General features: G+C 39.1%; 1 protein-coding gene across 5 annotated transcripts; it reads right to left on the bottom strand.

The window, feature by feature from the left end:
* Positions 1 to 231: 231 nt before the first annotated feature.
* Positions 232 to 24,898, bottom strand: LOC114292551 (CMP-sialic acid transporter 2). 5 transcript variants are annotated; one of them, XM_082868145.1, is made up of 16 exons: positions 24,804 to 24,898; positions 24,567 to 24,703; positions 23,919 to 23,985; positions 23,727 to 23,790; positions 23,511 to 23,622; positions 23,202 to 23,281; positions 22,983 to 23,058; positions 22,797 to 22,897; positions 22,224 to 22,295; positions 21,754 to 21,802; positions 21,457 to 21,660; positions 21,204 to 21,325; positions 20,703 to 20,762; positions 1,950 to 1,998; positions 740 to 834; positions 232 to 550 (listed from the first exon to the last, which is right to left on the bottom strand). In XM_082868145.1, exons 2-16 carry the CDS (start codon positions 24,597 to 24,599, stop codon positions 499 to 501), a joined length of 1,236 nt encoding a protein of 411 aa, XP_082724271.1. In that variant the 5' UTR covers positions 24,600 to 24,703; positions 24,804 to 24,898; the 3' UTR covers positions 232 to 498. The 5 variants fall into 5 exon arrangements, 3 of the variants coding, with proteins under 3 accessions (XP_082724271.1, XP_028092338.1, XP_082724270.1); XR_014329078.1 differs by lacking the exon at positions 24,804 to 24,898 and having other exon boundaries at positions 1,950 to 2,449; positions 21,619 to 21,660; positions 24,567 to 24,722; XR_014329077.1 differs by lacking the exon at positions 24,804 to 24,898 and having other exon boundaries at positions 1,950 to 2,449; positions 24,567 to 24,722.
* Positions 24,899 to 25,382: the final 484 nt, after the last annotated feature.

A 25,382-nucleotide genomic window follows, 5' to 3' on the forward strand; every position in this document is an offset into this window, starting at 1 on the left:
AGGGTAGGGGTGGGATAGTTAATACTACACTAATTTAATAGGATTATTAATACCTCACTATTAGTATTGTGAATCAAACATGGCCTTAGACCATTAGATCCAAGCTCTAACCTCTTTGGACTAAAAAGACACAATTTATCCAAAATGATATCTATTGAAATCAACCTATTTGTCTATCTATTGAAATTCACCAACCTATCCATCTGTTGAAATGTCGACCAGGAAAATATATATATATATATATATATAAAACCATTGTATTAACCTTCAATGTTCAACTGTCAACACTGCAAAAAATTGTTTTCTAGAATGTCAAAGATATTACATTAAAAAAATATCTTCATCACATGCCTATCTAAACCAAGATTTGAACTAGAAATTCAAGAGAATCAGTCCAAAAACAAATCAAAAACAAAAAAAGTTTTGCTGAATATTAGCCTCTACATTGACAGCGCAATTTGGTTGGAAGAAAGCAGGTTGGAAGAAAGCAGGTCCTCACTATCTTTGCAGCTTCCCAATGGAGTGTAAATATACCGAGACAGACACAACGCTGCTTCCATCATAATAACGGGAGAAAAAAAAAAGTTAGTCCCAAAGCATGTCATGAACATGGCAGGAGTGAAGAGTTGAGGACACAACATTGATGTCCATATGCATCAAAAAACATCAAACTTGTGACCAGAAATTTATTGAATAACTAAGAAAAAGGCTTGGACATAATAAACCTAGAGGAACTTACGTAGAGCCAAGGAAAAAGGGGAGGGAGAGATGAAACCCAAATAGAAACACAGAAACAACTGCTGTCAACAGCATCGCCACTGAAGTAGAATACACCTGCAAGATTCAATCCCAACAGCTAAGCAAGAGATTCAAATAAATTGCATAATGCATGCCCTTTTCTATAAAATATATTACATGATAGACCTGATTCAATCAATGAATCCAACATTTTCACAGATCCAAACAAATGGATGACCAGAGAGTTAAGATTGAGCTGACAAAAGCAGTAACAACTTAGTTATTTCTGCAAGGAACTTACGTTTGTCAGACTGACAAACTACAAAATTGGAAAACGGCAACATGATATTATTTCTATATGCTTGTAAATTTTTGTTTGTGTAACATGAATCCACCCTATAACAATTTTTTCATGTTAAAAAAGAAAAAGAAATTATGAATGCTGGACAAGGTCTCCTGAACAAACCCCCTTTCATTGTTCATTAGTTTTCAGGTCGCTCCATCAAAACTCTCAGAAACCAATAGCCATGCCCTGTCCTTTGTTACTTGTGATTCTTTTTTCCTTAATACTTTCTTTAAGTTGAGGCAAGAAGCATAATGCATGTAACTCAGTAATCAAAGTAATATAACATGCCGCTTCTTAGTGTGTACTAAAACAAGAAAAATATAAGGATTTGACTGGAAATATAGGAGAGTTCCCAATGTCAAAAAACTTTGGATTGCAGAATAAACCCAAAAACAGAGAAAGGAAAATAAAAACCAAATAAATAAAACCTTTTTTGGACAAATACAATATAAAAAATTCGTAAATTTAGTAGGAACCTGACAATCTGTTAGCCTAGGTCCCGACTGCTGCCAACAGGTTTTCAAACTACGGTTTAAAAATGGTGGGGAAATTTCAAGTTTTTTCTCAAGCATTCAAACTAAAAAGCATCAAGTTGCAACTCGCATCACCCCCAACAATGTAGGTATATGGTATAGAACCTTCTCTTGTAAGTTGCAAATCAGTTTGGAAACAAATACCATATCAAATCATACGCTGAACTGACAAATTAACTATTCCAGCCAATATCCTGGTTCTATTCTTTGTATCATAAAAAGAACAAATGTTGCTGACCTATGCCCAAGCATGATTCAGCACATTATGCAGGCACAAAATAGATGAATTAATACAACTATGATTTAATGCAAAGTGATATTCGTAGCCACACCTTCACAATATTGTCAGCATACTTCATGACCATAGAGACAGCAATGCCACTGCATACATAACAAATTAATTAGGGCTGGAATAAATAAAATTTGAAGCTAATGCACATTTATTTAACAGCACAGCAGAGAAGAGAACATCAATGAATTTCTAAATACATAAAATATGACATTAATTTTTAGTTTCCAATGAATAATAACTGCAGGATATTTTGTTTATTTTCAACAAATTAAGAAACTGAAAAAAATAGAAATGAGAAGCATGACTGCCACAATACATTTTGCAATATTTAAGCCAAAATTTGGAAGCTTTTAAATGTCTGCTTGCCGGAAACATTCAATTAACTAGTATCATGAATCAACTAAAAAACAACTGAAATTGATTGTGTGGAGGTATTTAGTCAAGTCAATTAAAACTAAAAAATAAGAGGAATGAAAAGGATTCATCCACTCAAACTTAACTTTCAAGTTTCAGGCACATTGAAGTTGAGCCATCATATACCTAAATTTAAAATAAAAAATAATAATAAATAAATAAATATAAATAAAAATAAATAAATAATTGTTTGTTTAGCGAAGTTAACACTATAAACTTACTTGGAAAATGTTAAGGGGGCAACAACATTGACTACAGGATTATGCATTATGGATAAGTTAAAAAATAAAATAGCGGAGAGTTCATGCTAGAGACCATCTCAACAATCAAAGTCACAACATAACTGATAGAAATGCTAACATAGGTGAAGAAAACCATTAATGTATGAGACAACTATTCATGGGCTCCTAACATAGTCCAAGTTGGAATGTATAATGAGGCAATTTAGGGTTAGGGTTTTGGAGGACGAAGTAGAGATAAGAGAAAAGAGAGAATTTTATATATCTGGAATTGAATTACATTAATTACATCAGCCAAAATATATATACAAACCCTAACATAATGATACGACCATCGTACTCTCAACTTATGTAAATATTAACAGAAGAACAATAAAATAGAAAATAAGAACTATTCTAACACTTCCCCTCAAACTGGAGCATAGAGATCAAACATGCCCAGCTTGGCAGATAAACGATGAAACAAAGACCGAGCCCAAGGCTTAGTGAGAATATCACCCAATTGATCTTCAGAATGAACATAACGAGTCGCAAGTTGCTTGCGGAGTAAGAGATCAAAAATGAAATGGCAATCAACTTCTATATGTTTGGTTTGTTCATGAAACACGGAATTGGTGGCAATGAAGATAGCCGCCTAATTATCACAAGACATGCACATAGGAGTGGGAACAGAAAAGCCAAAATCCCAGAGAAGAGACTAAACCCAGAGCATCTCAAAAGCAATATGAGCCATAGCACGGTACTCAACCTCGACACTAGAACGAGCAACAACAGTCTGTTGCTTGCTACGCCAAGTAACAAGATTGCCACCAACAAAGGTACAATAGCCGGAGGTGGAACGACGGTCAGTCTTATTACCAGCCCAATCAACATCATTGAAGCCTGTGACAGACAACGAGGAAGATAGGCAATAGAGCAAACCCTGACCGGGAGCACTCTTCAAGTACTGCAAGATTCGACACAGTAGCAAAATGAGGTTGGCAGGGAGAGCATGCATAAACTGACTAACCATTCCCACGACATACGTAATATTGGGACGAGTGACAATGAGATAGATTAACTTCCCAACCAACCGACAATAACGACCAATATCAGGAAACAAGTCCCCGGTTTCACCATCAAGTTTGACACTAAAATCCATGGGAGTATCACTAGAACGAGTGCCTAAGAGGCCAGTCTCTGTGAGAAGGTCAAGAACATACTTCTGTTGTGAGAGAAATAAGCCCTGAGAAGAGCAAACAACTTCAATGCCAAGAAAATACCAAAGATGACCCAAGTCTTTGGTGTGAAATTATTGTCCCAAATACCGCTTCAAATCAGCAATACCAATGAAATCACTCCCAGAAATGGTTATGTCATCAACACAAACAATAAGAACAATACTCCCAGTAGACGAGTAGCGAACAAAGACAGAGTGATCAAAGGTGGAATGGCTAAAACCATAGGCGATCACAACAGCACTAAAACAATCAAACCAGGCACGAGGGGACTGCTTAAGACCATACAAAGCCTTCCGCAATCGACAAACAAGATGCTCATGACCGGAAACAACATAGCCTGAGGGTTGATCCATATAGACCTCCTCTTGGAGATCACCATGAAGAAAGGAATTCTTGATATTAAGTTGATATAATGGCCAAGACTTATTAACGGCGACTGAGAAAAGGATCCAAACAGAGTAAAGACGAGACACAAGAGAGAAAGTCTCCTGGTAATCAACACCATAGGTTTGTGTGTAGCCTTTGGCTACCATGTAGCACTTGAGCCCTTTAAAGCTTTTGGTAAATGTATTTGAACCCTTTATTTTATTTTGGGAATCTTTGGTGTTGTTGTACCTCAGTTTTGGAGGTGTGCAAATTGATTTAAACTTGTTGGGATTGCTCGTTCACGCTCGTTCGCGTTGAAAAGTTGTTTAGAAACTTGAAAATCATGTTCTGGGGTTGACACCGGTCTTAGCGGTGTCAACACCTTCTCTTTTGCTTGCCATAAGGGTCGACACCAAAGCTGGGAAGGGTCGACCCTTGTTCTGAATTTGTTCACTGCATTTTGGTGTCGACACCAGCCTTGGTGGTGTCGACACCTTCACTTTTGGTTGGCCGCAAGGGTCGACACCAAAGCTGGGAAGGGTCGACCCTTGTTCTGAATTTGCCCACTGCATTATGGTGTCGACACCAGCCTAGGGAAGGGTCGACACCTGCAGTGCAGTCACACTTAGTGTTCCAGATTTCTTCGTTGGTGTCGACACCTGTGTTGTGAAGGGTCGACACCTGCGACTTTTTCCCAGATTTTTCTCACGTTTTGGACCTACTTTTTGGGGATATTTTGACTAGATATTTTGAGTTGACTTTGGAGCTTATATCTATTTTTGACCTAGTACTATATAAAGGCCCTCACTTAACCTTTTCTTTCACTTTTTCTTTCCTTTCCTCTCTCTAAACCGTGAAACACCTTCTCTCTCTCTCTCAAAGGGCACTTTTTACTCAAAGATCCTTAGATCTACTTGTTTGGAGACCTCTACTCACCTTGCTCCTTTGAGATAAAGTGTAGAGCTTGTCGAGGGCTTCATTTTGATCGGAGCAAAGCTTGGTTTCTCTTCCGTCGACTTTTGGGTTTTTCTTCCTTCTTCCCCTTCTAAACTTGAGGTAGGGATTTCCTACTCCATTCTATAAGTTTTGTTCTAAGTTTTGGTATTTTGATATGTTGGGGATACTTTGGTAATTTTGGAAAAACCCCTAGTTGTTATAATAAATTAATTTATATAATTAATTTAGGAAAAATTGGGGAATTTAGTTGAATTCATGGAATTAATGAATTTATTGATTAAATGGAGTAGTAGGTTAGTTTAATCACTCACCTATGGAAAATGTTGGAATTATGTTAGTTGATACATTTATTTCCTGTTTAGAAATAACTGTTTTGGGCTATCGGTGGAGGATAGTCGTGATTGTTGTAGACATTGCATGTGGATTAGGAAAAACTGAAACTAATCACATTGGTTAAGTCATTGATTTAGACTGTTGAATTAATACAGAAAATACATGTATTGATTGTGTGTTGTATATGACGAGTGTTTAATACATTGTATATGCATTTTTGTTTGGGAGGAGATAGGGGATGTACTCCACGGTTTAGGGGAAGATAGGGGATGGACCTCTAAACCGGATTTTGTTTGGGAGGAGATAGGGGATGGACTCCATTAGCATCACTTTTATGTGTGCTGATTTATATAGAAGTGTTTTATTGATACAGCACTAAAATGTGTATCAAACTGGAAGTATGAAGTGTTTTGATTTGAGCTTGAGTCTCATTTGTTTGTTGACATTGGAAGAATGTGAATATGATATATATATATATAATTCACTATTGTAAGTTTGGCCAGGTTCTGAGCCATATTGATAATGTTGGAAAGTGAAACGTGTCGTTGACAATAGTGTCATGAGATGGGATAATGATGTAATTGATTATCTTGGTTAACCATCTATTGAATGCTATTGTTTTATTCAATGCTTATATTTGGTTTAGTATATTTCTACTGGGCTGTGGCTCACCCTTTATGGGAACATCATTTTCAGGTTCAGATGATAAGCTACCTCCAAGGACTTAGCTTGGAAGGACTTGGATTTTGAAGACTATTTTCAGTTGTTTGCTTTTATTTGTTATTACATGTAAACACTCAAGCCAAGGGCTTAACTTGTAGTTGAGTTAGTACTCATATTTTGTGTCCAAGTGTTGGCTTGGAAAGATGTAAGCCCGTAGGGCATTTACTTGATGTTACGTGTAATGCTTTTCAATAAGAATACTCTGATGAATGGTATAATGGTTGGTTTTCTTTTATTAATGCATGTTAATGTTATATATATTATGGGTTTATTTTGAGGGCGTTACAACTTGGTATCAGAGCGTACCAGGTTTGAAAACTTTGGGTACGTGGGAAGTGATTAGTATCACAATGGGTTCGTCTCGTTTGATAGAGACTTAGCGTAATGTTATATGCTTATGTGATAACATGTTTATGTGATTATGTGGGTATGGAATGTAGTTTCTAGGATGTTGATTGGCCCCTTGAGTTTCTAGTAGTCTTGTTGGAAAGGCACTTGATCACTGCTGCTTCCAACCGGAACTATAGTAACGCATTGGGACTATCATTATCCGGGAATGAAGTTCGTAGGTGCTTATGTGATTATGTGGAATGAATTATTGTTGTCCAATGCATTAGGACGCGAGTGTTTAGTTTCGGCACATTTATTAATGTGCTAACGTCTTTGTTTCCTTTATTAGGATGTCAGGACGAGGACGAGGACACGGTAGGCGTGGTAGGCCGGGTAGACAGGAGGTGCCTGTGCCAGAGGAGATTCCGGCAGTACAGGAGGGAGTTGGCCAGGCCAATGTGGCCGAGCCAGTAGGCCAGCAGGCTATGGGCGCTCTAGCCCGAGAGATAGCAGGGGCATTCAGGGAGTCAGTAGGCATTCTCAGAGCTGAGAATCAAGCTCAGGTTGTTGTTGCGGATGCAGGACCTTCCTTTCTGAAGAGGGAGTTCTTCCGGTCTAATCCGGAGGAATTTGTGGGTGATCCTAAAGAGCCGCTTAAGGCAGATGAATGGCTCGAATAGACAACGAAGACGTTTGAGATGCTTGGCATCGAAGACGAGGGGTTGAAAGTGACCTTGGCATCTTTCCAGTTGAAGGGGGATGCGGGTCAATGGTGGAAGTTCACTAAGTGTCGTATATGAGGTACTTGGGAGGCTTTTGTGAATGCTTTCCAGGAGAGGTTCTTATCTCCAGCAGTCAGGGAGAAGCTGAGAGACCAGTTTTGTCAGCTTAAGCAAGCGAGTTCTTCTGTGGCTGAGTTTGAGGCTGCATTTACTAGCTTGTCCAGGTTTGCACCTGAGTTGGTGGCGTCTGAGGAACGCCGCTGTATTGAGTTTGAGAAGAAGTTGAGGCGTGGACTCAAGCTGCGAGTTGGGGGAACTATGATTCGGGATTATGGGCGTATGGTTGATGCTGCAGCACATATGGAGATCATGATGCAGGAGGAGGAGGAAGGGCAGAAGGGCTTCAAGAGGAGTCAGGATGGTCAGAATGATGGTAGGAGACAGAAGGGTTTTAATCCTCAGCAGTCTCAGAGTAGCTTTTCTAGATCGACTTTTCCTGTGCCGAGTGCTAGTTCGGGGAGAGGCAGTCAGGGAGACATTACCTGTTTCAAGTGTGGCCAGCTGGGCCACAAGTCTCCAGTTTGTCCTCAGAGGGGAGGAGTGCAGAGAGCAGCATCATCTTCGGCTCGATCTCAGAGCCAGAGTCAGGGTAGAGGCCAGCCACTCTCGTGTTATCAGTGTGGTCAGCCGGGGCATATGAAGAGGTATTGCCCGCAGTTGGGTGGCACACCTGGTGCATCTGGTTTGAGGCCGATTCAGGGTCAGCAGCCAGCTCAGTCGGGTCAGGCCTCGAGGGCCAATCAGGGGGCTTCATCGTCCCAGTCGGTGCAGCAATCTTATGCTCCTAGGGGTGAGCAGGTTGATCAGAGGTCGTCTGGGCGCGTGTATGCTGTTACCGCGCAGGATCTTGTGCCGGCACCATCAGTTGTGAGAGGTACCTTCTTGTTTTGCAACTCGGTTGCTAATGTTTTAATTGATACGGGAGCATCTCATTCCTTTGTGTCTGCTGCATTTGCATCTGTTTTGGAGTTGGAGTTAGCACAGTTAGCATCTCCTATTTGTGTAGTGTCACCTCTTGGGGGTGAATTGATTTTGAAACAAGGCGTTAAGGGTTGTGATATAGAGGTTGATTATCATAGAATCCCATTTTCCTTTGTAGTTATGCCTATGAGGGGTTTCGATGTTATTTTGGGTATGGACTGGTTATCATCATATCGGGCTGTTATTGATTGCTACCGCCAGAGGGTCACTTGTTGTACCGTGAGCGGAGAGTATTTTTATTTTCTGGGGGACCAGGTTGGTAATGTGTTGCCACCGGGGTATGTTCCGCGAGGACGGAGTGAGCTTAGTGGTCTACTTGCTAACCATTCAATTAGTGAGGATGATGAGTCTCAGATTGTGTTGCCAAGGGTGGTTTGCGAGTACTCGGACGTTTTTCCCGAGGATCTTGTTGGTTTGCCACCGCATCGGGAGATTGAGTTCTCTATTGACCTAGTGCCCGGCACGGCGCCGATTTCTATGGCACCTTATCGTTTTGCCCCAGCCGAGTTAGTTGAGTTGAAGATTCAGCTCCAGGAGTTGCTAGATAAGGGCCATATACGTCCTAGTGTTTCGCCGTGGGGAGCACCGGCCCTCTTTGTTAAAAAGAAAGGTGGTGCTTTGAGACTTTGTATAGATTATCGGAAATTGAATCGGGCTACGGTTAAGAATAAGTACCCTATGCCTCGTATAGATGATCTGTTCGATCAGTTGAAGGGTTCCCGTTGTTTCTCGAAGATAGACTTGAGATCGGGTTATCATCAGTTGAGAGTCAGGGAGGAGGATATTCCGAAGACGGCATTCCGTACACGGTATGGCCACTATGAGTTTCTGGTGATGCCATTCGGGCTCACCAATGCACCGGTAGTTTTTATGGATTTAATGAACCGGATATTCCGGGAGTTTTTAGATAGTTTTGTGGTCGTCTTCGTGGACGACATCCTTATTTATTCACCTTCTGAGGAGAAGCACAAGGAACACTTAAGAGTGGTGCTTGAGTTACTTAGAGCCCATAAGCTTTATGCTAAGTTTGGGAAGTGTGAGTTCTGGCTAGAAGAGGTCAAGTTCTTAGGCCATGTAGTTTCTGGGGAAGGAGTGTCTGTTGATACATCCAAGACTGAGGCAGTGCAAGATTGGGCACAGCCTAAGAGTGTGTTTGAGATCCGCAGTTTTCTGGGGTTAGCTGGGTATTATCGCCGGTTTGTGAAAGATTTCTCCAGATTAGCTTCGCCTTTGACTAGATTGACTCGGAAGGGAGTCAAATTTGTATGGAGTGAGACTTGTGAAAAGTCGTTTCAGAAGTTGAAAGTTAGACTGACCACTGCTCCAGTATTGATTATTCCAGAGAGAGGGTTGGGTTATGCAGTCTATTGTGACGCCTCACGAGAGGGTCTGGGTTGTGTGTTAATGCAAGAAGGGAAAGTAGTTGCCTATGGCTCACGTCAGTTGAAAATTCACGAGCAGAATTACCCTACGCATGATCTAGAGTTAGCAGCTGTGATATTTGCCTTGAAGATTTGGAGGCATTATCTTTATGGTGAGAGGTTCGAGGTGTTCTCGGATCATAAGAGTCTGAAATATTTGTTTACACAGAAAGACTTGAACTTGAGGCAAGGAGGTGGATGGAGTTCATAGAGGATTATGACTTTGAGTTGCATTATCATCCGGGAAAGGCCAATGTAGTGGCCGATGCCCTTAGCAGGAAACCTGTTGGTGACATAGCTGGTATAACCATCCGAGAATGGGAGATGTTGGGTGCACTTGGGGAGTTTGATTTACTTTTGGGCAAATCCGTTGAGGCTGCGGCCTTGTTTTCTGTTGTTGCACAGCCTACACTTGTGACTCGAGTGTTAGAGGCTCAGAGAGGTGACTTTGAGGTAGAATCTCTTCGTGAGAAGATTTCCAGTGGGAAGGTTGAGAAGGGTTTGACGGTGTATCCCGACCTGAGTGTGAGATACCGAGACCGTCTGTTTGTGCCGGAGTCTTGTCGAGAGGAGGTACTCCGAGAGTTTCATCATTCACGCCTTGCGGTGCATCCAGGAGGCACTAAGATGTATCGGGATTTGGGTCGCCAGTTCTGGTGGCGGGGTATGAAAAGAGATGTGGCAGCATTCGTATCTAAGTGCCTTACTTGTCAGCAAGTGAAGGCCGAACATCAGAGGCCAGCGGGTTTGTTGCAACCCTTGCCCATTGCCGAGTGGAAGTGGGAACACGTCACTATGGACTTCGTTGTGGGCCTTCCGAGGACTCAGCGGGGTAGTGATGCTATTTGGGTGGTTGTAGACCGGTTGACTAAGTCAGCGCACTTCATTCCTATGCGCGTGAGAGATTCAGTCGATCATCTGGCCGATGTATATATTCGGGACATAGTGAGGTTACACGGGGTTCCAGTGACGATCGTCTCAGATAGAGATCCTCGTTTTACTGCCAGGTTGTGGCAGAGTTTGCAGAGTGCCTTAGGCACTAAGTTGACCTTTAGCACGGCTTATCATCCTCAGACTGACGGGCAGTCCGAGCGTACTATTCAGATCCTTGAGGATATGCTTCGAGGGTGTGTTCTAGACTTTAGTGGGTCGTGGGAGAGGCACTTGCCATTGGTGGAGTTTGCCTACAACAACAGTTTCCAGTCTAGTATCGGTATGGCACCATTTGAGGCCTTGTATGGCCGACCGTGTAGGTCTCCAGTCTGTTGGGCCGAGGTGGGTGATGCACCCTTGTTGGGTCCGGAGTTGGTGAGGGAAACGACGGAGAAAGTTGAGCTGATCCGTAAGAGGCTTGTTACAGCACAGAGTCGTCAGAAATCTTATGCCGACCGTAGGAGGAGACCTTTGGTGTTTGACATGGGAGATCACGTCTTTCTGAAGATATCACCTAGACGGGGTTTGTTGAGGTTTGGGAAGAGCGGGAAGTTGTCCCCTCGGTTCATCGGTCCGTTTGAGATCCTTGAGAGGATTGGCGAAGCTGCTTATCGTTTAGCTTTGCCGCCACAGCTGTCCGGAGTACATGACGTGTTTCATGTGAGTATGCTTCAGAAATATGAGCCGGATCCATCACATGTGTTGAATTGGACCGATTTAGTGGTTGATGAGGATGTCTCGTATGAAGAGAGACCGGTTCGGGTCTTGGATAGGCGGGACCAAGTTTTGCGAGGCAAAACCATCCCTTTGGTCAAAGTTTTGTGGAAACATCACGGGGTGGAGGAAGCCACTTGGGAACGTGAGTTGGAGGTCCGAGAGAAATATCCGGATCTATTTGTGGATGTTTGAGTATATGTTATGTATTTTGTTATATTATTGGACCTTAAGAGTATTGAATATATCTAAGGTTGTAAAACATGGTATATGCTTTGGTTTAATGGAAGTATTTTGAAACTTGCCTCGAAATGGAAGTTTAATGTAACATGGCATATGTTGATTATTATTGTTGGGATTGGTTTAATTGTGACTTTAAATACTTGCTTTAAAATTTCGGGGACGAAATTTCCTAAGGTGGGGAGGTTGTAGCACTTGAGCCCTTTAAAGCTTTTGGTAAATGTATTTGAACCCTTTATTTTATTTTGGGAATCTTTGGTGTTGTTGTACCTCAGTTTTGGAGGTGTGCAAATTGATTTAAACTTGTTGGGATTGCTCGTTCACGCTCGTTCGCGTTGAAAAGTTGTTTAGAAACTTGAAAATCATGTTCTGGGGTTGACACCGGTCTTAGCGGTGTCAACACCTTCTCTTTTGCTTGCCATAAGGGTCGACACCAAAGCTGGGAAGGGTCGACCCTTGTTCTGAATTTGTTCACTGCATTTTGGTGTCGACACCAGCCTTGGTGGTGTTGACACCTTCTCTTTTGGTTGGCCGCAAGGGTCGACACCAAAGCTGGGAAGGGTCGACCCTTGTTCTGAATTTGCCCACTGCATTATGGTGTCGACACCAGCCTAGGGAAGGGTCGACACCTGTAGTGCAGTCACACTTAGTGTTCCAGATTTCTTCGTTGGTGTCGACACCTGTGTTGTGAAGGGTCGACACCTGCGACTTTTTCCCAGATTTTTCTCACGTTTTGGACCTATTTTTTGGGGATATTTTGACTAGATATTTTGAGTTGACTTTGGAGCTTATATCTATTTTTGACCTAGTACTATATAAAGGCCCTCACTTAACCTTTTCTTTCACTTTTTCTTTCCTTTCCTCTCTCTAAACCGTGAAACACCTTCTCTCTCTCTCTCAAAGGGCACTTTTTACTCAAAGATCCTTAGATCTACTTGTTTGGAGACCTCTACTCACCTTGCTCCTTTGAGATAAAGTGTAGAGCTTGTCGAGGGCTTCATTTTGATCGGAGCAAAGCTTGGTTTCTCTTCCGTCGACTTTTGGGTTTTTCTTCCTTCTTCCCCTTCTAAACTTGAGGTAGGGATTTCCTACTCCATTCTATAAGTTTTGTTCTAAGTTTTGGTATTTTGATATGTTGGGGATACTTTGGTAATTTTGGAAAAACCCCTAGTTGTTATAATAAATTAATTTATATAATTAATTTAGGAAAAATTGGGGAATTTAGTTGAATTCATGGAATTAATGAATTTATTGATTAAATGGAGTAGTAGGTTAGTTTAATCACTCACCTATGGAAAATGTTGGAATTATGTTAGTTGATACATTTATTTCCTGTTTAGAAATAACTGTTTTGGGCTATCGGTGGAGGATAGTCGTGATTGTTGTAGACATTGCATGTGGATTAGGAAAAACTGAAACTAATCACATTGGTTAAGTCATTGATTTAGACTGTTGAATTAATACAGAAAATACATGTATTGATTGTGTGTTGTATATGACGAGTGTTTAATACATTGTATATGCATTTTTGTTTGGGAGGAGATAGGGGATGTACTCCACGGTTTAGGGGAAGATAGGGGATGGACCTCTAAACCGGATTTTGTTTGGGAGGAGATAGGGGATGGACTCCATTAGCATCACTTTTATGTGTGCTGATTTATATAGAAGTGTTTTATTGATACAGCACTAAAATGTGTATCAAACTGGAAGTATGAAGTGTTTTGATTTGAGCTTGAGTCTCATTTGTTTGTTGACATTGGAAGAATGTGAATATGATATATATATATATAATTCACTATTGTAAGTTTGGCCAGGTTCTGAGCCATATTGATAATGTTGGAAAGTGAAACGTGTCGTTGACAATAGTGTCATGAGATGGGATAATGATGTAATTGATTATCTTGGTTAACCATCTATTGAATGCTATTGTTTTATTCAATGCTTATATTTGGTTTAGTATATTTCTACTGGGCTGTGGCTCACCCTTTATGGGAACATCATTTTCAGGTTCAGATGATAAGCTACCTCCAAGGACTTAGCTTGGAAGGACTTGGATTTTGAAGACTATTTTCAGTTGTTTGCTTTTATTTGTTATTACATGTAAACACTCAAGCCAAGGGCTTAACTTGTAGTTGAGTTAGTACTCATATTTTGTGTCCAAGTGTTGGCTTGGAAAGATGTAAGCCCGTAGGGCATTTACTTGATGTTACGTGTAATGCTTTTCAATAAGAATACTCTGATGAATGGTATAATGGTTGGTTTTCTTTTATTAATGCATGTTAATGTTATATATATTATGGGTTTATTTTGAGGGCGTTACATACCAAGTGAGCCTTAAGCCGCTCAACAGTCCCATCAGGAAGATACTTAACAGTATAAATCCAAAGACAACCCATAACATATTTGCCAAAAAGGTAGAGGGATAAGTTCTCATGTCTGATTCTTATGAAGGGCATGCATTTCCTCATCCATGGCATGCTTCCAACCAAAGATAGACATGGCCTGCTGATAGGAACGAGGAATGGAAATACTAGACAAGTTACAAGCAAAGGAGTGAATACCGAGAGAGAGACGATGATAAGAAACAAAATTAGGAATAGGATGTTGAGTGTAAGTACGGTTACTTTTGCAAAGGGCAATACGACAATCATCAGAGGGCACGTCGGCAGAAGGAATAGGGGAGTCAGGAACCTTAAACGCAAGGGATGAACTGGTCGGGCCATAAGACACAATGCAACGAGCTTGAGACTGTTGATAAACCTGCAAATAAAGGGTAAAGGTGATACTGGAGGGAGAAGATATAGAAAAAGAGAAGGAAGGATCACAAGATAGAAGAGAGGGGTGAGGGTGGCGGGCTCCCCCTTACAACAAAAAAGAAGATCAGTAGATAACTGTTGCCCAGAGGATAAGAAAAGGGGGGTTCACTCAAAAACGGTAACATCAGCACTAACAAAGTATCGACGTGATTCAAGATGATAACACTGATACCCTTCCTGAGTACGAGAGTAGCCTAAGAACACACTTGCGAGCACAAGGATATAACTTATCCAAACCGGGGTCAAGAACATGGACAAATGCAATACAGCCAAAGACACGAGGTGACAAGTGAAAAGGAGACAATGTGGGATATAATTGATAATATGGAGATGCGTATACAACACTAGAGGGCATGTGGTTAATAAAGAAACAAGCGGTGAGACCCCAAAACTGTTTAAGAACATGCTTATTAAACATCAGTGTGCGAGCAACATCTACCAAATGACGGTGTTTTCGCTCCGCAATACCATGTTGAGAAGATGTATGAGAACAACTAGTCTAATGAATAATACCACGAGCATCACAAAAAGTAGTCACAATAGACTGCACATATTCTAAGGTTATCAGACTGAAATATCTTAATATGTTTCCCAAATTGAGTAAAGATTTCATTATAAAATTTAGAAATGATAAAAGGCAAATCAAAGTGCTATTTCATTAAAAATAACCAAGTCATTCAAGAGTAATCATCCACAAAAATAACAAAATATAAAATATAAAATAAAAAAAATCATTAATAGTGGAAATTCTAGAAGGACCCCAGATATCTGTATGGACAAGAACATACGACTTGGACACACGACTAACACTACGACTAGGAAAAGAACTACGGTGATGCTTTTCAAGTTGACAGGCTTCACACTCAATTTTAAAAACATGACTCAAACCAAGAACAACTAACTTGAGCTTGGCCAAAGAGGGATGACCCAAGCAAAAATGCCACTAAAGAAGAGATATAGTAGTGCTCAAAACAGTAGATGAAGGATGAGGAGAAGTCTCAGTGTCCAAAAAGTATAAACAATCCTTCTCATGCCCTGAACCAATTATCCTCTTGGTCTAGTGGTCCTGTAAAACACATGAAATGGAAGAAAAAGTTATGGAACAGCAAAGAGCTTGAGTCAATTGGCTAACAGAAAGCAAGTTAAATGAAAACTTAGGAACATAAAGACTAGAAGATAAGGAAATGGATGGAGTGGGATGAAGAGGACCTTGGCCACTGACATGTCGAGAAGATCTATTAGCAAGGATAATAGTATGATCAATAGGCCAAAAAGTATCAAAAAGAGAGGAATTACCAAAAATATAAGAACTAGCACCAGAGTCTAGAAGCCAAGGCTGAGTAGACTTGGTCACACATGCAACATTACTTGAACTAGCCATAGTAACAGTAGAGGATGAAGGCAGACTAGGCCAAAGAGACTGGACAAGAGTGATAAGCTCATTAATCTGAGTAGTGAGAGTTTTATGAAAATCCAGTGGAGAAGCAATAAAACCAGTGGAAAACACAGTTGATTATGAGGATGGAGCATCCATAACCTAATGCACATGATCAGATTTAACATACTTCTGCCAACACCAAGGTTCAGTATGACCTTAGGAACCACAGTGAGTACACTTGCAATCACCATGTGTACGGGAATTAGGTCCACTATTACCACCAGGTCCAATACTACCGCCTCCACGGAATCCACCACTACGGGAACCACCTCCACGAGAACCCGAGGACCAGAATAAGAGGCTCGCTGTGACAACCCTCACCACTGTTTACTGATAATACCACTGATTACTGCTAAACTGTGACTGAACATGATTAAGTAACTGATTTGACTGACATTCTGAACCGATTGATTGAGTGTATTAGTTTAAACGCATTTCTATCTGTTTGACTGTTAATTAGTCTATTCATGTTTTAAGTTTGAACGGTAAATTGAAGGCCTTATCGGCGGTCGAATCTGAAATCGATTAATGTTTTATGTTAATTAGAATTTATATGATTTTATGGTAGATTTGATTGAAATGTGATTTAGAATAATTAAATTAGATTAAAAAGTTATATTACATCAATTTGAGTTATTTACCAAATTGCCATTAGTGGACAATGCTAGGCCATCTATTAGTCTTGATTTACCCTGCTTGGCATCACTCTTCATTCATCTTCCTAGAGACAAAACCGACTAGAGAGAGACGGAGTTAGGAGAGAATTGTTTCATCTAGAAAATTTGCTTGAGACTTAGAAGATTTGAAGGATTCATTGCATATTGAGCTTCCATTCTTGAAATTGAGGACCTAAGGTAGGAGAATCATCTTCTTGAACTTGTATTTAAGTTGTATCTTGCATGTTTCATGGAAGTTTGGTGATTAGAGTCTAGAATTGGTTCAAAATATTGAATTGAAGCTTAAATCATGCATGCATGTACATGTTCTAGCATTTTGAGGTTGTTTTCATGGAAATTGCTACATGCATGTCCATATTCTAGCTTTGGTCCATGAATTCAGCATGTTTTTGGAAGGATTGACTCATTTGTTCTTGTATTAGAAGCTTTGAAGTTGATTAAATTCATGCATGTTGCATGTACATCATGTTCTTGAAGTTTTGTTTGGAAATGGGTTCAATTGAACTACCTTTGGGCTTTGATTTTGCATATTGATCTTTGAAAACATGTCATATTATGAGTTTTAAAGTGTTTTTCAGAAAATTAGCCCAAAAAGATCAAATTTGATGCTTTAAATGTTGAGTTTCATGCTTGGAGACAAATCTAGAAATTCCAGATTTTGGATCCACGCTCGAGCGGGGAACTCCACGCTCAAGCGTACACTCTGATTTCATGCAGTCCGCTCGAGCGTGGAAAGTAACGCTCGAGCATGAAATGCGTGTATCCAGTACTTTGCATGTGTTTACAGTCCGCTCGAGCAAGGGAATGCACGCTCGAGCGAGGACTTGTGTCTCACGCTCGAGCGAGGGTCGAGCGCCCATCAAGCGTGAATTTCATGCATCCAGTACTTTTGCACTGCTCGAGCGAGGAAAGTCACGCTCGAGCGTAGCTCTTTTGTCTGCATGTCCGCTCAAGCGGAGAAAGCCACGCTTGAGCAAGACCCCTGTTTTCTGAAAATCTTGAAAAGTGGTTTAAAGTGCATCTTTGCATCCTCATTTCATCCTAGGCATTCCTAGGCCATGTTTAAAACATCTTAATGAGGATATTGATGTAGAACCACACCGAGTCAAGTTAGGGACTAAGTCATTGATTCCCAAGTGTGTAACTTAGTGTGTGTTCATTCTGTAACTGTGTAGGGTTGGCATCCGAGGACGCTCACTAGCCTATCTGTAGCCCAGAACTCTGTGAGTAACAATGTTATAAAGATATATTCAATCATAAATATTTTCTGAATGATCAACTGTACTGCTTTCTGAAATGATATTTCTTACTGAATGAATGCTTGTCCTATTTGCGAACTGTATTCGTAACATCCATAGCAATTTATGGTTACTGTACTGTACTGCTACTGTCACAGAAATCTCTGTCGGTTCCCATGTTTGGAACCACTACTGTTTACTAATATGATGGCCATCAACTGACTGTTCGGTCTGTTAAGACCTACTGTACTATTTGCTATTGGATGTACCACTTATGACTGCTATGATCGAATAACTGATATACTGTTCAAATGACTGTTTTAAATACTGAAAGGACATTCATTCTTAACCTCTTTACGCATATGTTATTCACTGGGCTTTAGCTCACTATTTATATATATATGTAGGTGTCCAGGCACCGGATCGAAACTAGGAGCGTTGGGTTTAACTCCCCTTTTTGTCAAGCCAACCACTATGCCTCACTGAGAGGTTCCAAGTCCTTCAAGCTAGGGTTTTTTGGGGTGTTTTAGATTCATCCTTTCTGTCTCTGTTTTTGTATAGATTGACTGTACCTGTACTGTCCTGTACTATTCTAATAGGGATTAGGTCCCTGTCCTGGATGATTGTATATGTATGTATATACTGTTTTGGTTCTGAATGTGAATATGTATGAAAAGTCTTTTTTTTTTCATACAGACTGTCACAGCTCATTGGACATCTTTTATTACTGTTTTGCCTTCCGCCAGCCCCTATACTCTGTATTACTGTTATTACTGTTAAGCAGGCCTTCGGTAATCACGAATTACTGGCCGGTTACGGTGCTAAACCTATAGGAGCGGGTTTGGGTCATGATACTCGTGAACCAGAAAAGCCATAAAAATCCCTTGCGAGTAGACCCCCAATCACCATCACTAGAAACCAAGACAGAAGAAGCCAATGTAGAGGACCCAGATGGGGGTTGAGACTAGCCCAAAGAAGAATGTAACAGCCAAGAATAGGCATTAACAGCAGACGATAAAGTCTCGCTAGTAAGAATTTGATTCTTGAACCGCCTCAATTCAGGATCGAAGCCAAAAAATAATAAAGCTATAATAAATTCCTCCCAATATTGCTTTTGTTTGTTCACGTCAGTAGTGAAGGATTGATGCTTCAATAACTGATCCCACAAGGTCTTGAGACTACTGTAATACTCGGGAAGTGACCGGCTAAATTGGCACATTGCAAAAATTTGCTCATATAACTCAAACCTAAGAGACATTACTCTGATTCGGAAAAGATTCAACCAAGGAGTCCCAAATTTCCGTAGAGGTATCACAAAATTTCACAGTAGTAGCAACAAGTGGTTCTAGACTATGCCAAATCCAACCCATAACACAGGAATCCTCACTCAACCAATCATCATAGCCTTTAAATCCTCAGCAGGTGGAAGTTCAATAAGAAACAGTGACTTCTTACCATGTAAGAAAATCTTAACTGCATGAGCCCAAGCCAGATAATTTAAACCATTTAATTTCTTAGTGGTAATTGACTTGGGTATTTCATCATCCTTAATTATAGAGGATTGAGAAACAAGTCTTGGTTCAGCCATAATACCAAAGGAAATTGAAAGAGCAACCAGAAATCTCAGCAGAGCAGAAAGAAGCATCCCACGTAGCAAACCAACAACAATCAAGCAACAAAATAGCCCAATAATAGAGTTCCAAGTTACAGAAGCAATTCAGAGAGAAGTCTGCCTATCAATCGAACAGGGAAATACTAAAATCTACACAAAAACTCCAAAATGCACCACCAAATCACAAAGCAACACTCAAGGATGATAAAGTATCCATTTTCGGCTCCCATAGAAGGTAACCTAATAGGTAGAAATCGCAGATAGTTTGCACAATCGCAAATCAAATAAATGACACCAAATAACTCGAAAAACATTCAAAAATACAAAACTTACATCAGATGGTCCCAAAAAATTCTGGAAAAATCACCATTAATCTCAGGGAAGAGAGGAGAATCAATAGGTATCAACTCGTCCGTACGTATTGTGACATCATGATGACATCATCATTCAAAAGATGACGTCAGCACATCGCTTTTGCCTCAAAAGAACTTCAATAGTCTGATAACCACTAGACAAGGATGGATTGCTACTCTGATACCAAGTTGGAATGTATAACGAGGCAACTTAGGGTTAGGGTTTAGGAGGAAGAAGAAGAGATAAGAGAAAAGACAGGGAATTTTATATATCTGGAATTAAATTATATTAATTACATCAACCAAAATACATATACAAATCCTAACATAGTGATATGACCATCGTACTCTCAATTTAAGTAAATATTAACAGAAGAATAATAAAATAGAAAATAAGAACTATTCTAACAGTCAAGTCAGTGGTTGTCACATACACTAATCTTTCTTATAAGAGTGGAACTATGTTAATTTTTTTTTTTTTTTTTTTTTTTTGCATCGACCTTAATGAAAATGACTTTCCTATTAGGATCACATTTGATTTCCATACTATAAATATATCATGACATGGTACCATTTTACTAAATAACTGAATGGAAATTAACTTGCTTGGAAATTTCATGCCACTTAATGGTTCAGACTATTGTACTACAATTTTGGTATAGTTTCCATTAGAACTTCTATTTTTCTTTACCTTTTTTTTTCTTCTCATTTGGATATTTATTCTTACTACAAGTTATGTCTTTTATTCAGATGCATTGCACAGTTTATTGTCTACAAATGCTTGCCAACCATGCAATCAATAAAGATATCCTGAAGCCTGTCTGACTACTCTCCTCTCCACACCTAAGAAAAATATCTGAGCTAAAAAAGTTTGAAGCAAAATCTGGATAATTCACCAAATTCACATTCCTAGGGAAGTGAATCTCTTTCAACAAAGAAATTTAGGAATTATAAAGGAAATAAGCCATTGGCGGATGATATTAATCCACAAAAGAGAACAAATTACCTCAGTGCATGATTAAGAATCATGAGAGTTGTAATTAATGAGTATCCATAGAAGAACCCCCTGTAAGAAAAAAATGATGAATCCATCTAAGCACTGTTACAGGACAACAAGACTTGACAAGTGACAAACCAGTGATAGACAATCATTTTGAAAATGCATTGAATATGCTAACATATGAAGGCAAGCTAGAAAGGAAAGAAAAGAAAAGGGGGGGAGCGAATGCAACTATCATCCTGTTTTCTCTCTAAGAATTGACCATTCAGTTATGATCTAGTCTTCTCTAAAAGTTCCAAGGCAAGAAAGATGGAAATTGTACTATTTAGGTGCATCAGAGCAGGACATGTGTAATTTTATTTAATATATTAAATATACTCATAGGACTACATGATGCATATGTGACCCACCTAAGGCTGCTACATGTTGAAGGTGAACTCAAAAACTTTATAGAGGTCATCATAGTCAAACATGAGCAGAATTAGAAGCAAAGTATTTCGAAATTACTTGTTCATGACAGCATCAAAATCTTGAATCAGTATTGCAATAGCATTGAAGCACATTCCAAAGACGTATAACCAAAAGTTCTGCACATTTATGTTCCTCGAAGGGCGTTTTTTAATTATAGCCTGCAGAATAGAGATAGAGAAGCAAACCTAGTAACTATAATGACTATTAAAGTACTCAATTGAGAATTCCAAATACTTTCTTTTCAGCATAGCATCAATCAAGACCCTCTTTGGGGAGTTACTAACTTAACTATTTTCCAACCAAGATCAACCAAATTTCTGATCATATTGGCTGAGCAATTCTTTTTTTGGCACAAATTGGCTGAGCAATTCATTTGAGCACTAATCATGCCTTGAACAAGCACTGCAGTTCCAGACAACAAAAGAGGCAGATAGATGCTTAAAGAATTTACCTCTGTGTAAACTCCTGCAAAACCACTTAGAAGTGCCATAACCTGCAATTGTTAAAAGGAAGTATCAAGCGATAATAAGAATCAAGCTTTTCTCTTCAATTGAGGGGATTAAGCTTAAAAACATCAACAACTCACAATGGCCATCACCCAACCTTGAAAAGGAGTTTGAAGGACTCTATCAGAACTGCACAAACAATCTCCTTTTGTAAGAAATAGCCAATAATAAAGAAAAATAAATAAATTATAGATGATATCCTAAACTACAAAGCAAGGAACAATGTCCCTTTGTTCTCAACCATGGTAACATGAATAAAGAAACTGATATATAATTCAAAGTCATTAAGAAATACGCTTAGGTATAAGCAGAACATCAGTAATTCAAAGATTTTCATTCATCACTTGGTCACGAGCCAGGGCCTGCATATCATGGATACTCATCGTTCATGCCAGTCCAACTGAACCAATCCAACAACAGCTTTAAAGAAATTTTCAAGGCCAATGTTCCAAATAGACTAGTAAAGCAATGTGTTTTAACAAACTCTGAACAAAGCAAATTTGAAAACCCATCAAAAACACAATTAAAAAATGGCCAGGATCACTCTTACGAAGAATTAAGTTGTGCTGTGGTGCACCCTGCACATAATAGAATGAAAGCAGCCCATTGAATCTCGCTTAACCTGAAAGAGAACACAATATCTAATAAGTGTCTCAGTGGCCTTTTCATTTGGTGTTTCATCTCAAAGAAACCTTGAGGATTTAATACTATGTTCTTTGCAATTACTCAGATTAACATTAGTAGCTGAGTTTACTTCTCCTTGGTGGATAAATAGCCCAGCTTGTGGATGCTTTCATTCATGTTAGTCATGATCGCAAAAAATAATGTCAACATGGAAACCTAATAAAAATGATAAAGAAATTGTTCTTGTTCAATTTTTCCCTTCTCTCTTTTGTATGAAGACCATAATTTCCTGACATTTTAGATAAAGCTGTTGTAAAAGTAGTTTAAGCAAGTTTTTGCGATGTTAGTAGATTCTATTCAAACCGTTCCTTTTCTTTTAGAGTCAGCATTTCAATAGAGGTTATATTATGTCAGAAATAGTGTCCTACCCATGATGAACTAAATTGGTTGGTGCCTTCAAATTTGGATATAATTCTTATTAAATGGCAGAAGGACTTACTTCTTCTTAAGAATGATTCGGTATAAAACACCAGTACTGATAATATTCAGGTTCTTCAATATTTGATACCCCGGAGCATCAACATAAGCAAAAATGTAATACTGCAAGAAAAAGTCATGTTTTAGAAACCAATAAGACCAAAGCCACTATTGCCCATGAGGCAAAAAAAAAAAATTTGTAACATACCTGAAGCAAATTTTTTACAAGATAAAGTGCTGCAGGTATCGGGTAAACACTAACTTCATCCAATGTTGTACTCAACCTAATAGTATGAGGACATGCATAAGTACAAAGATTTAACAAAGTAGATTCACAAATTCCTGAAAACTGAGGGGCAGAAAAACACACTCACACATACACACACAAATGGGGGGGTGGGGGGATTGAGATGCAAAAACAAATGACCTGTTATCATCAGTAACACCTTCATTTCTCCATATTCTTACCAAGGCTGCAAGTGATAATGCACATTTCAAAGCCTCTACCTAATATTCCAAAAGAAGGAAACTGAAGGTCAACTTCAAATTCTGTTAAGATTTATCCCAAAAAAAAACTTCAAATTCTGTTAAGATCAACTCTACCACCATCTTATCCTACTACTATAAGATGAATAATCATAAAGACAGACATTTTGAAAATGTTGTATAAATGTTGCTTCACGGTTCACAACATGCCCATTTAAATCATCTCAAGTGGAGAATATTTTGCCCTCACCGAGAAATTTGCAGTTGTAACACTGTACTCATACTTTCCAGCTCTCTTGGACCAGACAATAAGGATCGCCTGTGAACTTGTAAGAAGAGTCAATGCAAGTGTAACAACTGACCTATAACAATAAGAAAGTATTGTCAATGAGACTATTTTATTTTGCTCTGTTCTAGCCAATAGATGTGATGTACTTATTAGAATTGAATGATAGGTAGGCCTTACTTGAGCTTCCATTTAGATCGTTCACTAAAGCTGCCTCCCAAAGTGGCCAAATTAGTAGCAGGAACTGCAAGATTAGCAGTTATCATGATGAGGACTAAGGAATGCAGATGACATGGAAAGCACGACAGATTACCGAATTCAAGTGACTTCTGCATCAATTTCAAGGTCAAGCTTTTAACAAAAATAACATACCGCCTGAAAGAGCTTTCCCACGTAGGTTCTCTATATCATCATCACCAATTGGATCCACATCTTTATCCTACAAGAACCATATTATTATTATTATTATTATTATATATATCATCAGTGCCAGTGGACGTACAAAAGCACAAACTGAAACTGAACTGAATGCTAAAAGTAATCAGCCTTGTTGAAATGGAAGACAATCCACACGGAATCCATCTTCACTATTCCAAGTTTCTTAGCGCAGAACACAATGCATACAGACAGAATGTGAAACAATTGGACAGGTGATGTACAAATAACAATTCTTCCAAGGAAGGACAGGCAAAATAATGGAGCAGAAACGCTTTTTTGCATATTATATTTAAGAAGAAGAACCATAAAGAGTAGAGAAGGAAAAGGAAAATGAAAATGACAATCAAGGAATCAATTTACCGCTTCGTTTGTATTATTAGTAGATATCAGAAATCAATACACGGGCAACAAAAATGCAAGCAAACTCAACCAAATCTAAAAACTACTTCAAATTGTGGAAAACAACTTAAACAGTATCGAATTGGATCTGAGAGAGAGAGAGAGAATCAAAATGAGACTTGAGAAACGTTAGATACAGTTTTTAGGGTTTATTGATTGATTGGTGTACAAAACTAGCAAAACCTGATGATGATCTTTGATTTTCCGATACTCCATTGAGGGTACAGATGATCTTTGATTTTCAATTTCCGAATGCCGACTGTCAGCTGCACTGCACTGCTTTATAAATTATAATTCTCTGCACTTTTTCTTTCTGTGGTCTGCTTAATAAATCAAACAAGATTATTTAACAAAATTACACTCACTCACAAGTATACTGTTTAATTTCAAAAATAAATTAATTAATTAATTAAATTATACGTTAATTAACGATTCTAAACAAATGATCAAGAATCCCCTGTCCTCCCTTTGTTGAGTTTTTAAAGAGGGGACGGCTTCCCTACCGTCAACCAGGAATGGTGGTTTTGGCAAGTTGATTTGTGGTTAAAATAGTTACAAAAAATAAAATAAGGGTTTGTTTGGTAACGGTTTATTGGGCTTTTTTGGCTCAATGAGTCATAAAAGACAGAATAGGCTCATGAGTCACAACAGACAAAATATCCCATCTAACCCCATAATCATTACACTCTTCTCTCACAAAAAAATCAAAAAAGTCAAAAAGTCAAAAGCTCTTCCCAAACTAAGTTTTTGAGCCCATAATCATTACACTCTTCTCACAAAAAAAATCAAAAAAGCCAAAAAGCCAAAAGCTCTTCCCAAACTAAGTTTTTGAGCACAGGCTCATATAATCAAAAAAAACTAAAAAGCCAACCCACTTCTCAAACGGAAATAAAATATCATATTCAATTCATAATTATTACATTATTCTTTCAAAAAAAAAGTTAAAAAAACTAAAAATTCCTTCCAAAACCAAACTTTTTAGTCCACCCTAAAATAGTC

Source organism: Camellia sinensis, chromosome 5 (genome assembly GCF_055761805.1).
Source record: "Camellia sinensis isolate YWXY chromosome 5, ASM5576180v1, whole genome shotgun sequence".
Lineage (NCBI taxonomy): Eukaryota > Viridiplantae > Streptophyta > Magnoliopsida > Ericales > Theaceae > Camellia > Camellia sinensis.

What these genes read in the sequence shown, in the direction of transcription:
- LOC114292551 (XM_082868145.1), bottom strand. Translation starts at nt 24,599, where the DNA reads ATGGAGTATCGGAAAATCAAAGATCATCATCAG. An exon ending in AAATCAAAGATCATCATCAG is followed by an intron (nt 23,986 to 24,566) that starts GTTTTGCTAGTT and finishes TGGTTCTTGTAG; the next exon opens with GATAAAGATGTGGATCCAAT. An exon ending in TTACAACTGCAAATTTCTCG is followed by an intron (nt 23,282 to 23,510) that starts GTGAGGGCAAAA and finishes TTGGAATATTAG; the next exon opens with GTAGAGGCTTTGAAATGTGC.